Source organism: Marmota flaviventris, chromosome 11 (genome assembly GCF_047511675.1).
Source record: "Marmota flaviventris isolate mMarFla1 chromosome 11, mMarFla1.hap1, whole genome shotgun sequence".
Classification (NCBI taxonomy): domain Eukaryota; kingdom Metazoa; phylum Chordata; class Mammalia; order Rodentia; family Sciuridae; genus Marmota; species Marmota flaviventris.
In genome coordinates this window covers 57691793-57707626 of record NC_092508.1, presented here as the reverse complement: position 1 = coordinate 57707626, position 15834 = coordinate 57691793, and the positions used below count along the sequence as shown (strand labels likewise).

Here is a 15834-nt window from a genome sequence, read left to right as displayed (position 1 = left end):
ATCCAAACACCAGGCTAGGACTTGACTTTGTTGCATGTGCAAGCCTATGATGGTGCCCAAGTGGTACCTGTGGAAATGTCAGAGGAAACCAACTGGTCTAAGCTTGATATAATGGTAATCAAGATATTTTTATATTTTAAGAATATTCCAATTTTATGCCCTTTTACCTCCAGGAGGCCCTTTTTGCTCATTTCTTCCACTGCATCATTTAGTCTCAAAAACATGACTTTCTCGCCTTTTTTGTGTCTTACCACAGTGGTATGAGCGGCTAAGTGGTTATGCTTCAGAACTAGAAAAACCCTGAGATTCCTAGCCTTACATACTGATGCTTCCTGCTGCAATATAATTGTAATATATCTGAAAACAATAAAACCCCTGATACTTCCAAGAGTCACCAGAACTCCAAACATCAGGTCAGCGACATGGTGCTTAACCCTCTGGTTGGTGTTTATGCTATTTGGTTGAATAAGAAATAAGGGAAACTTTACATTGTAAAGTACATTATGACTGGCAAACTGTATTAAAATATAATATCTTCAGGAGAGAACAATAAAACTCAGGATTTTCCTTGCAATATAGGGTGATGAATTGTAATCTTTTAGTTTAGTTCTCTCTTGATTTGGTTCCAATATGTATGAATCTATCACCTGGGTTGAGATCTGTGTGTGATATAGAGGACTAGTGAAATATAAATACTTTACAAATTATTAAAGCATTTGCTGAGGTCCTAATGACTTCAAGGTAAGAGTGTTGAAACCAACAAACTTTGAGTTTGTAATATAAGAATTAATACAACCTTCATTAATAAACTTGCTAGAGGATTTGGTGTTATAACTAATTCCCTGATTAATAAAACTGAGAAAAAACGAGTTTAGATTTTTTTTCCTTCTTTATTATTTGGAAAATACAAATATTGTCAGTCTATTTTAGGTAAGTGGTGAGTGATGTTAAAGAAAAAATTACAATGATTTAGAGATAATAATTGATTTTATTTTCCATTCTAGAATCAGGCAAACACTTTATTTCACAAAACACAATAGTTCTCCAATGAACTGAGCAAGGGAATTGGTTTTATAGAGAAAAAGGTTGAAGAAAGCAAAACAAAATCAAAATGTGGATTGGTCATTTCAAAGTCACTTTCCTTGTAGGCTGGGAATAGGAAGAATGATAGAAAATAACTTGTTAACATCAGGTTACCTATATTTACACAATCCTTACCTTGTGTGTATAAGGATTAGGGAAGAAGGAACTTCATTAACATTTCAATTGAAACTGGTTTGTTTCGGAAACTTGGCTGTTATTTCTCTAATCATAGTTTTTCTTTTTTTTTTAATTTAATTTTTTTATTGTTGGTTGTTCAAAACATTACATAGTTCTTGATATATCATATTTCACACTTTGATTCAAGTGGGTTATGAACTCCCATTTTTTAATCATAGTTTTTCTAAACTATGGTTTAGACAAACAGGTTAGATAAACAGCTTAGTTTCAACTTGGTGAAGGGGAACTATAGCCTGAGAGACTCCATTTTGATTTTTAGCCTGGTCTGTTGGGGGCCTTCTTGCAGGAGTTTAGTCCAAAATAACCTCCTGCTGTAAGTTTTTATGTAACAGTGGGGTATTTATATTCACAACACTTCTGAAAGCAAATGTGTGGATTTTTTTCTGTACCAACAAGTTCTCTGACTGTCCAGACACCAACTGGGTATTCTATAATTCAAATCCATCCTGACGTCATTTACCCTGAGTCAGTGTCAGCTGCTGGAAGTTAAAGGACTCAGTCCCATAAGACTTCCCCCATTTCAAACATAGGTTGCAAGTCCCTGGGTACCATCTGTACTTCTGACTGACAGGCTACCAACCAAGGGTTTCTACAACCCCCTCCTTAGATGTGATGACTTGCTGAAAACACTTCTGTTTATCAGTTTACTATAAAGGACATGACTTAGGAACAGCCAAATAGAAGATGTGCATAGGGCAAGTTATGGGGGGCAGGCAGCAGCATGGAACTTCAATGTGTCCATCTACCCTGGAAGTTCATCAATTCTAGTTGTTCAAGAGTGTTTGTAGAACTTAATCTCCAGGACCTCCTTCCCTTCCCAGAGGTCAACAAGTGGGGCAGAAAATTCCAAACTTCTAATCACTTGTTTTTTCTTATAGTCAGCTCCATCCTGAAGCCATCTAGGAGCCCCACCCCAAGTCACTTCCAGCTCAATCAAAAGGAGCTCATTATGAGTAACAAAAAATGCTCCCGTCACTCAGGAAATTCCAGGGAAATTTTATGCCAGGAACTGGAGACAAAAAAAAAAAAAAAAAATGTATTTCTTATTACAGTAGAGTGCCCTCTTATCTGCGATTTCACATTCTGAAATTTCGGTTACTTGCTGTGTGAAAATATTACATGGAAAATTCCAGGAAAAAAAAATTCAAGTTTTAAACTGTAGACTCTTCTCGGTAGTATGATGACATGTCAAGCTGTTCTGCTCCAACCCAGGATGTTCATCATCTCTTTGTCCAGCGTATCCATCCAGGGTATTCTATTCTAGTCATTTAGTAGACGTCTCAGTTATCAGATTGACTGTGGTCCCCAAGTGCAAGTATAATGATACTGGCAATTTGCATATGCCAAAAGGAAGCAATAAATTGCCTCCTTTAATTGAAAAAGTAAAAGTTCTTGCTTCAGGAAAGATAATCTTATGTTGAGGTTGCTGAGCTGTATGGTAAGAACAAATCTATCTGTGAAATTGTGAAGAAGGAAAAAGAAACTAGTTTGGCTGTCACACCTCAAACTGTAAAAGCTACAGCCACCGAGCCCGATAACTGCTTAGACAAGGTAGAAAAGGCATTAAATTAGTGTATGTGGGTATGTATATGTAGGAAAACAACATAGTATATGCGGGGTTTGGTACTCTCCAAGGTTTTTGGCATCCATTGGTGATCACACATCGGACAGTGAGGGTGGTAACTGTATACCACAGGGAAACTCCAAGTTGTGAGGTAGAGTTGATCGCTTGTTGCAGAATGACCATCCACTGTGCATGGAATTGGCCAGAATGAGGAGGTGCCAGGACACAATGGGGCTGCTAACCACATCTGGTGAGGGGACATGAGGGACTAATGTGTCCCCCAGGGGGATGGAGTGGAGCTCTTCTGTGAGTGATGTCCCAGAACAGAGAGCATGCACTCTCCCAGAGGAAAAGGTAGCCAGGTGGCTATGCTTTTGATAATTTCCAAATGAATTCACTGCATCTGATGAAGTCATTTTCATATCCATCTCCTTTGAAGGGAATGTTTAAGGTCAACTTCTAAGTACCAAATAGAATGGTGAGCTCACATTTTCCCACAGGAAGGCTGTCATGGAGGTTTCTGTTGATGTCTAGTGCTGAGGCCCAGAGGGGACAAAATGCACAATGAGAGAAAATTAAAATTAAAGCTCGACTGGGGTTAAATGGACCCAGCGAGCTTCGTGAGAACTGAAGCTGCTGTTGTCCCAAGTCCTAGCATGGACCCTGGCCCACAGGAAGCCACAGTGGAGTGAGCAGGGCAGATGTGCCAATGAATGTAGGATTTGATCATTGTTATTATTTTTAATTTGGAAAGACTGTGCAAGTATGAACTAGATCTCTAAAAATTAGAGAGGCTGACGGGCCTTTGACAATGCTGTTCCCTTCTTGGTCTCCACAATGCCTGCCGATCCAGTCAGAGGGGCCCCCGATGTGAGGTGGAAGTGTGATATGTGAGGATACAGGTAAAGAATAGAGCTGTCTTGGCTCCTGGAAGGAAATGTGTCTCTTAATCCTATTCCAGTAAATTAAATTATAAAAACTCTTAAAGCTTTCCCTAAGAAGTTAACTTTCCAATAACTAGAATACACAGGCGGGAGAAGAAATTTGGGTACCCTGAGTTTCCAGTGTACATTAAAACAAAACAAAAAACTTTCTGTTTTTCAAGTGGTCTTGGCAATAATACCTAATTAACTTTGGGGTGATAAACGCCAAATAAATCTTGTTAAAAAAATGACTGGGAGGGGCTGGAGATATAGCTCACTTGTATGTTACTGGCCTAGCATTTTCAAGGCCCTGGGTTCAACCTACCACAAAACAACAAAACCCCCACAAAAACTGGGGATGTGGCTCAGTGAGTGCTAGGCCGTGGATTTGATCCCCAGCACTATTTGGGGAGTGCAACTGAAAACTAATGATTGGAACCCTGAACCTCAGGGTCTCCCTTTGAGCTCATTAAATAACAGAAATTTTGATAGATATCTATTCTTCCTCTTATAGACACATTTTAAAATCCCACTTTGGTGAAGAACTATTTCTTCAACTATTTCAAGTTGGTATAAATAACTTGCATTAAAACCAAAAAATTGTGGAGAAGGGAAAAATCCTTGATTTAGCAATCATTTCTTTCTTTAAAGCTATATAAAGAAATTGGAAAGGCATTAACATTGAAGATGGTGTTGTAGTGGGTGACCATGGAGAGGCTTTTTGGTCCCTCTGACATAGGAAAGGGTAGGCAATTGAGAGTCAAGGGGCAGTGAAGGTGGACAAGAGGGCAAAGCAGAACAACCCCTTTAACATGCCCCAACAAGTTACAAAATGGTTCCTGTTTCTCAAAGGGCAGAAGTTTCCATCTTCCCCAAGAGCAACTACTGACTCAAAAAAATAAAAAGGGCTGAGGCAGGAGGGTCTCAAGTTTGAGGCTAGTCTCAGCAACTTTGTGACACTCTGACTCAAAAAAATAAAAAGGGCTGGGGATGCTGCTCGTGGTTAAGCGCTCCTGGGTTCAATCCCTGGTACCACATTCCCGTTTGCTTGTCTTGGTGTTCGGGTTGTTCAATCTTTCATTCTGTTGAACACAAGTAACACCTTTACCCACTCCAGACTGGTGAAAACAGAAACCTGCCTCCTCACGAAAAGGCATTATTATTGGGTGCTGGGGATTGAACTCAGGAGTCTTATGCCTCTGAGCTACCCAGGCTTCTTTATTTTCTTTTTGAGACAGAGTCTCACTAAATTGCTTAGGCTGGTCTTAAACTTGTGATCCTCCTGCTTCAGTCTCCAGAGTCAGTGGGATTACAGTCCTGCACCACTGCACCTTGCCAAAAGGTCATGATTTAAGAATTTCTCACTTCCTGAGAATGACATGTATACAAGTTTTCAGGTAATTACTGAGCAAACCTCCCTGAGTGGCTGGGAATTTTTCTTTATTTCATGGAAGGGCCACCCAACTATCCAAGTGTGTTCTTGGCTTAGGGAGCTATGATTGTTGGCCAGAGATGGCCAACAATAACCAAGTCTGCAGATGGGCTCAGAACTTTCTCTGAACATCTGCTTAATATTTACTAAGATAGGGCTAGGAGGGTTGGTATCTTCAGAGGTATTGCTTCCCTTCAGATATACCTCTAGTTCTAGAGAGTATACCCTCTTAAGTCAACTGCTTTTTTTTTTTTTTTTTGTGATATCAGGAATTGAACTGAGGGGCACTGTATCACTGGGCTACATCCCCAACCCTTTTTATTTTTTGATACAGGCCTTGCTAAATTGCCCAGACTGATCGCAAATATGTGATCTTCCTATACTCAGCCTCCTGAGTAGCTGGGATTAAGGGTGTGGGCCACTGCTCCCAGAGAGCACATCTGCAATGGAACCCGGGTCTTATGCATGCCAAGCATGTGCTCTCCCACTGAGCTACATGTCCAGTTCTTTTAGGAAAAAACCAGGGTGAGCATATTCTGATAAAGTGTATTCCTTCCCAACTGAATTTCTTCTTCAAAAAGAAGATTGGGTAGAGATCAGAGTTTAGCAATGAGCATGTGCAGCGTGGTGGGTTTACCTCTCAGGGATAGTTCACTAAATCAGATTTCTCTGGCAAGTGTATATCATGGGTCAAAAGCACTGCCTTAATGTATAGTGCCTTTAAGTGGCCTCTAAAAAAAATTGTTATATATAATTATAGGTGTTGGTGCCACCATGCCTGGCTATTAATATTGTCTTACTTTTTACAGTAGAACTTAGTTCTAGATGAGTGCTCATTTGCCAGACCAGGAAAGACTCTAGAGAGTCATATGCAAAAAGCCACATGGGTGGCTAGTGACAGTACTGCCCAGATCCTGGGTTCCTGGCATTCGTGTAAACAAGGTGGGACTCACTCCATGTGGTGGGGGTGTCTCAAGGCAAGTCAACCCCAGATATTCCCAACAAACCAAATATTAGAAAAAGTCACTTTTACATAGTCTTATTGATTATATAAAATTTTTGTGGTCCACTGCTTGTCAGTTCTGATTAATGAAATTAACAGAGAACCTGTAATAAGAATTGGAAAACCATTAGCTGTCTTGAACAATATGGCAAGTTTCCTTGATTCTGTATTACTAATATTTTCTTTATTCTGGTTTTATCCTTTGAATATTTGTGTTTGTTTTGTTTTCTTGAAGAAATCTTTGAAAGCCAGTCTTCTGTCTTAGAAGAAGAACCAATTAACCAATAAGACTATGTAAAAGAGGGGTTTACATCCACTGGCCTTTGTGTACATTGTGCCTGTAGCCAAGGTACATAATGGTATAAAAAAATAATAATTGGGGAAATATTTTAAAATGCTAATTATTTCATGTTTATCTCAGCTTTTTTATTCCTATTTTTTGTATAAGTTATTTTTCATAACTAAATAAGTATATATGATAGCCATATATTCACTTTTGGTTAACACAGGTATAAAACCAAACATCCCAAAACTTTGTGGCTTAATAAAGGAACAATTTATTATTATTAAAAATGGTCACTTTTTAAATTAGCCTTCTTTCTTCTTCTAATGAATCCAGAGGGACCTTATGGCTTGCCCTCTCAAAAAAAGTAGAAAAAATATTCTAGAGTTCTGCCAGAGTAATATGAGAAGAAAAATAAATTCAAAGAATGAATGTTATGATTCTAAGCAGTTTTAAATTATTATTTTAGGAATTCACCACAAAACTTTTAATAGTAAACAAAAGGGTGAGAGGAAAGTACTTAGTATTAGATAAATGGCCACATTTTTCCAAATACTCTCACTCATGGCAACCCCCCCAAATAAAACTATCAATATTTTTGATTTCTAAAAGCCAATTTTAATAAATTAATAAATGCATGCCAGATAAAAATACAAAATTACAACTGAAAACCAAAGATAATTTAACAGAAGATGCTCTGTGTTGTACATTTTTATTGGTAGGATAACTTATTAAAGTAACGAATCTGAAAACACATTTTGCTTTTGCTGGAAAGAAAGTACTATGTTAGAGAAGAGCTAAGAAAAACTGGAAATAAACCATCTGTGGCGAGTTGGCATATGATATAGTCTACGGTAATGCGACAGCCAGGGGTGCTGTTTATCCACTTGTGTGTGCATGTTTATACAAGCATCAGAAACCAAAGGCATGGACCCCAAAAGCAAAGTCACGACAGGTTACTCTGTGAAACATGCTGGATCACAACCACTGACTACCCAGGATGGGGAGGCGGTGCGGGTGCAGGTCTGCTGTTTTCTTGGTATGGAGTTTCCTTACCAAGTAGGGGGTAATCATGCAATAGCTTGAGTTTCTCTTAACATGATAAACACCCAGGATTACTAGAACCGGAAAGCGTGTGTTCACTGTTTTACAAGGACAGCTGAGCAGTGCTACAGAAACGACAGAAAGTTCCTTCATTTTAATGTGGTTATTTGCCCAAACCTCTAACCAAGAAATAACTCAGCTAATGGAGCCAATTAAATTACTATAAAACATTCCTTCATCTGTAAAACATTTCTTTCCCCTTGAAATTAAAAATTTAAAATAAAATGTCTTCATTTTTGATAAGCAGCTCCACCACCAGTCTCTGGTATCGTATATCGTTCAATGCCGCCATTGCATCTAGTTCTGGGGATCTCATAAGGGTTGGACCAAAAACAATTCCAAGGTTTTCTGCACTCATAAGATTCTCCTTTTCATGGAGGGTCACCCTGCAAAATACAAGTGAAGGAACACATGACTTGGGGCTCTTCATCATGCCTGAGCGCTGAAACAAACTGAGATTCATAGTAAAGGTTTATGCCCACTTATCATCTTCTCCCAGGTTATTTCTCTGTTCTTCTCTGTAATTTCAAAGTACTGACTTCCCCTCAAGTAGATTATGCTAATGAAGAATTTAAACTTCTGGGGGCTGGGTTTGTAGCTCAGTGGTAGAGTGCTTGCCTAGCATGTGTGAGGCATTGGGTTTGATCCTCAGCAACACATAACAAATAAATTTAAAGAAAGGTATTGTGTCCACTTAAAAAAAAAAAAGAATTTAAACTCCCGGGGATCACAGAGGCTCACTCCTGAGTGAATGCTCTGGGCTATGAGTCCAGTTCTATGTGTATTCTCTTGCCCCAGCCATAGATGCAGGACTGCATTTGCATGGAGTACAGCAGTCACCATAACTGTCCCATCTGCCCTCCCTCCACCCTGGCTCTCTTTCTTCGTAGGCGTGTTTCTGCAAGCTGAACAGTTTATTGGGTGCAGGGAGAGAATAGTTGCAATACTAATAGGAAATGGCTCAGAGTAAGTGACACCATCAGGAAGTCTGTTTCTAATCATTTACTACCACAAGCAATAACACAGACTATAATTTCAGAGTTATTCCTTTGTTTGAGTGTGGAGCACTTAATTACATCCAAATAGGAAACAAATGAATTTATAAGAGGAGATGTAAGCATATTAAACAAAGGTTTTAATGATGCTTTTAAAGAGGGAAAATGTAAACATTCATGAGTGACTAAAATATCATTTTGGATAACTCTGCCTTTTGGGCATATGATTTTGTTGTTGTTGTTGTTTCTAAATGGTTTTTATATTTTGAAACCCTAAAGCCACTAACAATATAATTGTGAGAATTTTACTTCAACTGGTAGAGATCAAACATGACTAAGCAGGAAATAAAGCTTCATCACCATCAATCATTTTAAAGCATTAAACTCAAACTAGCTGAAATATTTAATTTTCTATTTCTTCCATTACCCCATCATTTTTTACACCACTTTTCAGCCACGATATTAATTCAACAATCTAAAACTTCATCACTAACTCTGATGTTTTTAGTTAGCAGCGAGAGAGTGAGCAAGCCACCTCACAAGTTGCTTTGTTCTTGCTTTACAGTGCTACTGTCTTTACAGCTATGACACTTTGCCCTTCCACGACAATTAGTGTGTGCGTTGGCAGAATATTGGTATTTCTAGCATATTTATAAACATCCTGGACTGCCAATACATTCATGTCAGAATTGGGTCTGCACTGGGGACTGTAGTACAGAATACTTTTAGCATTCAAATAGTGTGGTTTCTCACAAGGGACAACATAGCTATGCAATTATCCATTCAACCCATCAATTGTCCTTCCATTTTATTCTTAATATCTGGATGCAAAACAAGAGTAAGACTCCAAGTCTGTCACTTACCTCTTTAGATGTGCCATGAGGTATCGGAGGGTTTCGCAGTGAGCAGGTGGCAGGAGTTTCAGTGCCTCATGAAGGGTTTCCAATTGCTCATCAGGATCCATAATTTCTTAAATAGCAAGTTGAAAACCAAGGAGAAACTCTTTAGCGGAAGACTGGTACAACTGGCTGTTGAATTCTGCTCTCTATACTTTTCTAAAATTGGTAGGAAATGTTTTCTCACAAGATCCTTGCACATAGCTTTGGTGAATATTTTTAAGGTTCAAGTCCCAGATTTTCAAAGGCTCAAAGTTTCAATGGGGCAACACTGTTTACTTGGATTTGGAATGTGAGCACCCCCCTCTTTTTTTTTTTTTTTCTCATTTAAGTGTCTTAAGAGTCTGGCAAGTATGGAACTGGACACTGAATATAGATATAACTATAAAAATATTTAGATGTATAGACACAGATAAAACCTTTTACAAATTCATTAAAATGAGGTTATCTTAAAATATTACAGATACATGTTAATGGGTGGCACATTAGTCAAAATATCTTAAAAACCACCTTCAATGACTATATATAAACCATGCTACATCACTGTCCACTGAGGCCCCCTGGCAAAGTCTTATTAATTGATATTTATATTTAAAAATCTTTTTGTTGTTTGTTTTTGAAGTGCTGGAGACTGAACCCAGGGCCTGGCATGCTAGTCAAGCACTCTACCATGAGCTATATATAAACCTTTTTCTTTTTAAAACAAGAAAGGCATCATCCAACATTTACTGGCTTTATTCATTAGACTTAGTTTTAAATTCTTTGTGCTATATACAAATATTAAATCTATCTTCAAAGCATGAGCACTTCCTATTACTCATGATATTCAGAACAACACACTGCAGCCTTGAAAGCAGTAACATGTTGTTCATGGTGGTGGGATCCCTGAAATAATGTGACTCTTCCAAAGATGACAGCCTTGAAGGCAAACATCATCATTAAGATATTTCAGTTCAGTTTATGTGGGCCCCAAACCCAGCACATTCCTTTGAGGTCACAGGTTACACTTAATTCATCAATCATGTCTATTATTAGAAACAAATGACATTTTTGGAATTCTGTGCTCTTAAAAGAGCACTACAGCACAAGCTGGCTTCAACCTGAATGCCAGGAAGATGGGGTGCCTTTAAATGCTGGGTTGCAATGCAATTGCAACAGGACCCAATGCTACTAGTCCTAATCAGGACAGCAGCCTTGAAATGCTGGGAAAGCTATGTCTGACCAGAATATAATGTTCAAGACACAAGGCCACCCTGCCCCCAAAGGCTCCAAATCCTACTCATTCTACATTATAACATGAGCCAGCTCAACAGTAATGTCTGAATCTGCCACTGGAGTAAGATGAATGTGAAGTTTCTACCTTTGGCAGAGCAGATTTGATAAATTTCAGAATATGAATAGTGACTGAAGCTTTTTAATTCAAAGAAGCTGATTATTTTATAGTTTTTGCCCAAACCTTCCTCATAAGTCCTGGTCCATTTCTTTGCAATGAAGAATATATTATTTCCCTTTTGCCAAAATAAATACTGTATGGTCTTTGAACCTTAGGCCTTTAAAGAGTATCAATTTATAACACCAGTACTATCTCAGGCATAGAAACTCAATAAAATTTTCTTCTCAATTTTAGAAATTATTTACTATGGAAAACTACTTTGTTTTTACCATAGGGCTAGTTAATTTGAGGCTACATGATTCTGAAAATTGAAAGATTTTCCTTTTAATTTCTACAATGAATCTTTGCAAGAACTTTGAACTAGTGTGAAGTTAAGGACAGTGTGGGTGGGCTGGGAAACAAGATCCCCTGCTCACGGGGTGGCTGCCAGAAAGCAGTGAACATGGTGTCTTACATGTGTGGCACGTTAGAATGAGGTAAGTGCTATGGAAAAAGGGTAAGAAGACCTGGAAGTGCTTGGGGTTTGTGATTTTAAACAGGTGCTCAGGAAGGACCTCAAGGAGAAAGGTCTTGAGTAAAGCCTTTGAGGGAGTGAAGAAGGAAAGATGGCTGTGGGCAGAAGAGCCGCATGTGAGGGGAATGTGTCTGTGAGGAGAGGTGGGGAGCCAAGTGTGCCTCGGGAGAGAGGGGGTGGGTCAGGTACTGTCATGCAGTGGCTGTAAGCAGTTCCACGGACTTGGCATTTATCCAGAAAAATTGCAAAGTTCTGAACAAAGAAGCACCAAGATTGGGCAATCATTTTTCACAGTTCTCTCCTCTGGCTGCCATGTGGAACAGATTATGGAAGGGCAAGTGTAAAGGCAGAAAGACCATCCCAGTAATTGTCACAGAAATCCAGGGGAAGAATGACAGGTGGTAGCAGTGAAGGTGAGAAGCTGGTGGATTATGGGTGCATATTGAAGGTACAGTCCACAAGATTTCCCAGTGAGAGATGTATGAGAAAGAGAAGAATCAAGAATGATTCACGTTTTGGGTTTAGGTAACGGGGATATGGAGCCTCCACGAACTGAGGCCTTGGCAAGGACCACGGGTAGTCAGGGTTTGGTGGGGTCCCTTGGGGAGGCCCTCCAGATGTGCAACAGACGTGCTGGATACAGGTCAGTCTGGTGTTCAGGGAGAGGGTGTTGCTACCTCCATGGTGGAGATGTGAATCTGGGCATATATGACTAAATACACTGGATATGCCAGGACCAAATGGACAAGGGATTCTGCTGTGGAATTCATTCTTCCTGTTCTGCTCCACATAGAAGTACTGCCCATTACCATTTTTTTAGGCGACACAACTCATTGGCCATAAGAAAACTACAGCAGAATTTAAGAGGCAGACAGACAAAATGGAATATGTTCAGAGATGAACAACCACCATCAGCTGTCACCAAATATAGAATGAGGTGACACTAATGCCACTGCTAACAGAAGGGCACTAAAGGCAGGCAGGTTTCTGTTGTATAGGAGCAGAGCTTTACGACCATTAGCTCTGTCCACCACCAGCAACTGGCTGCCTATAAAAACAGTTACTGGGCATTTCAAAATGAATGTATTAGCTGAGGAAGTGTAGCTATATGACCCCTTAAAATATCTAAATACTTGCTGGGATTCACTGGGATTCCAGGCATATGTCATTGTACCTGGTTCTCATGTGGCTGTTCTAAGATCTCTTAGGAAGAAGGCTCTGAATCCTGGGCAGGAGGACCAGTCCCTACACTGTCCTGCCAGGGGCTCTCCTGTGGGAGTGTAGTTTCACAGTGATCAGGGAGCGTCTGTTAATGCTGGCTTATTGAGTGTGCCCTGTGAGAAGCCCTGTACCATATGAATTTAGATTATGTAGATATGTCATGCCTTTGTGTTCCAGGGCAGCAGTGTCTCAAGGAGTGGGGAGCAAGAGGGATGGGCTGGGCAGACCTAGACTGCACAGTGGGTCCAGAGGGGAATGTGCAAGGCACAGCAAGGCCACACAGCCTGCAGACAGGATGACCTGGCCTTCTCCAAACTGGCATCTCTTTTCATGTCCTATGGCCTCTCCCTCCCAGCTTTAACACTGAGTGTCTCCAAGGGAGGCTGCACAACAGCAGAGATCCACTGGCTTTTGTAAAAGGAAGTTTCAACATGAACTCTGATTCTTTTGTTGGCAAAGGATGCTAATAAATGTCAGAGACATTTTTAGGAGTTGAGATAAGATAACTGCACTGGGAGGGGTCATTCCAACTGTCCTTCACTTGGAAGGGCTGCTTCCTCTTCCTTCCTCTTTCCTTATTTAAGTTTTCCTGGTCCCATCAGGTGGGCCAGGCAGTGTGCACAGTGGACAGAGCAAGGGCTTTAGTAAGAGGCAGAAGTGGGTTTGATTGCCAGGGGTACTTCTAACAATGTGAATCAGATTTCCTTTCCAAATGGCACCATGGATATAAAGTGACTGGTCTGATTCATGGCACCTCCTATGTGCTCTGTGACTGTTAACATCTCTTTCCTTCCTTTAAGACATGGCTGTGTCTATGTATCTAAAGAAAGAAACAGACTCCACTGCTGGAAAAGACATATACAAGGACATGATGTCCCACAATGTCATCACTGTCAGACATGCACCACGCACATTCATATTATGTACAGGTTCTATGCCAGGCTTTTTGGTGTTGTAGAAATCACTTCTTAAAATAGATGAAATTGCAATAAGGAAGCATTTCTACCTTGATTTAGGAAAGGTACTTTCTTATGTGATTTTAAAAGCTCTCTGAGGAACAAGACAAGGGGGCTTTGCTGATTTCCCACAGGAAAGCTGCCTCAGAAACAAATCCTACAGCAAAGGCAAATGGTTTGGAAGAATAATAAAAGTGGAGATTTTCCTCAGTGACTAGGGTAGGTGTAGGGAAAGAAGTAATCTAGAACTGTGGGGCCAAAGGCCTCGAAATCCAGCAAGGAGCTTTGGATGTTCCCTGCATAAGGTGGTCATGTGGGGTCTAGAACTGGGTTTCAATCACTGCTCTGTCCTTTGCTCCCTGTTTCCCTTGGTTTAGGCACGGAGCCAAATTTTAGTTTTAGTCCCAAGCAACACAGGATAGAACACTAATACAGTCCACTCTGTGCTCGGCTGGGGTCAGAGCAAACTGGACAGAGCAGCCCTTCTCAGGGGAAGTGCTTTCCAGGTTAGTGCACAGACTGAGCATCTCTCTAGGGAATATTTACTCCACAAAGCAGGAGCCCATTAGCTTCCTCGGATGATCAGCACCAAGATGAGAGGAGTTAAATCCCTATGGAGGAGACCTAGAATCATTTGTGCTGTCTAACTTGTAAATCAGTGTCATTCTCACGGCGGTTCTCCTCATGAGAGCTGACCCGTGAGAAACGAGGGCTCCAAGAACCTTACCACAAAAATTCTCAACCAAAGCTCTGAAGGTGGAAACTAAAAATCAGGACAAAGGAATTTTGTATTTTAAAACTTAGAAGTCAAAAATCAAATCAGAAGCTGGTGTGGTGGGGTGTATCTATAAGCCTAGCTACTGAGAGGTTGAGGTAGGAGGATGGCAAGTTTGAGGCCAGCCTGCGTAACTTATGTTTCAAGATAAAATAAAAAGGGCTGGGGTTGTGACTCAGTAGTAAAGTGCCCCTGTCTCAATCTCCAGTATTGGGGGGGGAAATGCAAATCAGTGTTACTAAGGAAGTGATATTGTTATTTAAAGATGAAGACAACGTATGGTTTTTTAAAAAGAGTAATGCCAACATTTAAAATCTGTTAAAATTTCCCTCGTTAGAAAGTGAAATGTGAATTACAGGTATGATTTTTACAGCATAAATAAAATTTGGCAAATGAAACTTTACTTTTTTTTTTTTGCACTTTTATATTAACTGGAATTTTTTAAAAAAGTCCTCTTGATCTAAATTAGAGCTCCTCAAAGTCTGATTTGCAGACTAGGGCTAGACTGCGAACGGTCAGTGGTCAGCATTAGCTCATACATATACAGGGTAAAGTACAAAAACTGAGAATAAGAATTGAGAAACAGTAATTTTGATTTTTGTTGAACAAATCAGTTGGTCTCGCTTTTTAAATTACACTTTTCTACTTACTTGTATTTTAAAAAAGAGTTGATTCACATATAACGTATAAGCTTATTTGGAAAATTAGTACATTCCAAAGAAACTTCTGATGGTAAAAATCACAGATAATCTGTATTAGAGAAGAGTGCAAATTTTTTGCAAATATATTAAACCATGGAAGATGTGAAGGAGAAATATTTCATAAAATGTAGTTAAGAAACTGAGCAGGAAGACCAGGAGAAGTAGTTACCAAAGGAGGCAGTTCATAAGTCTTGGGGACATATGCGTGCATACTTACTGGCAGACTCTATGAACTTAGGGTAGGCATCATATGTGATGAGTGGAATTGGCAAATCCCTGAAGTACAGTTTAAGTGCACCAGTGATAATGTTGATATCTTCATACATGTTCACAGAAATATCTGCTTTCTCACCATCTTTTGAGGATATTAAAAGAAACAAAAGTAAATATCTAGACTTACTGTTTTAATACACAACATTTTTTTGTACATGATTAGATATTTAAAAAAAATGCTTCAGTTTTTAACATCAAACTCAGTGTGCAGCCATGGCACACACCTATAATCCTATCAACTTGGGAGGTTCAGGCAGGAAAGTTTCAAATTCAAGATCAGCCTCAACAACTTAGTAAGACTGTCTCAGAATAACAAATAATGACTTGGGGGTGCTGGGGTTGTGGCTCAGTGATAGAGCGCTCATCTCGCATTTGTGAAGCACTGAGTTCAGTCCTCAGCACCACATAACAATAAATAAATAAAATAGTAGGCATTGTGTCCATCTACAACTAAGAAAAAAAATGACTTGGGGTATAGCTCCATGGTAAGCACCCCTGGGTTAAATCCTTTGCACAAAAA

The 15834-nt window shown here is 39.7% G+C and overlaps 1 protein-coding gene across 3 annotated transcripts in view; it reads right to left on the bottom strand.

Moving 5' to 3' along the window:
* Nucleotides 1-7104: 7104 nt before the first annotated feature.
* Nucleotides 7105-15834, bottom strand: part of Chn1 (chimerin 1) — a 174372-nt gene continuing 165642 nt past the window's right edge. For 2 of the 3 annotated variants that reach the window (XM_071619378.1, XM_071619379.1), the window contains 3 exons: nucleotides 15259-15396; nucleotides 9449-9554; nucleotides 7106-7976 (listed from right to left, as the gene is read on the bottom strand). In XM_071619378.1, the coding sequence (XP_071475479.1) occupies nucleotides 7805-7976; nucleotides 9449-9554; nucleotides 15259-15396 (416 nt within the window). In that variant the 3' untranslated portion in view covers nucleotides 7106-7804. Of the gene's footprint in view, nucleotides 7977-9448; nucleotides 9555-15258; nucleotides 15397-15834 lie in introns of all 3 variants that reach the window. The other variant, XM_071619377.1, reaches the window with a different exon arrangement.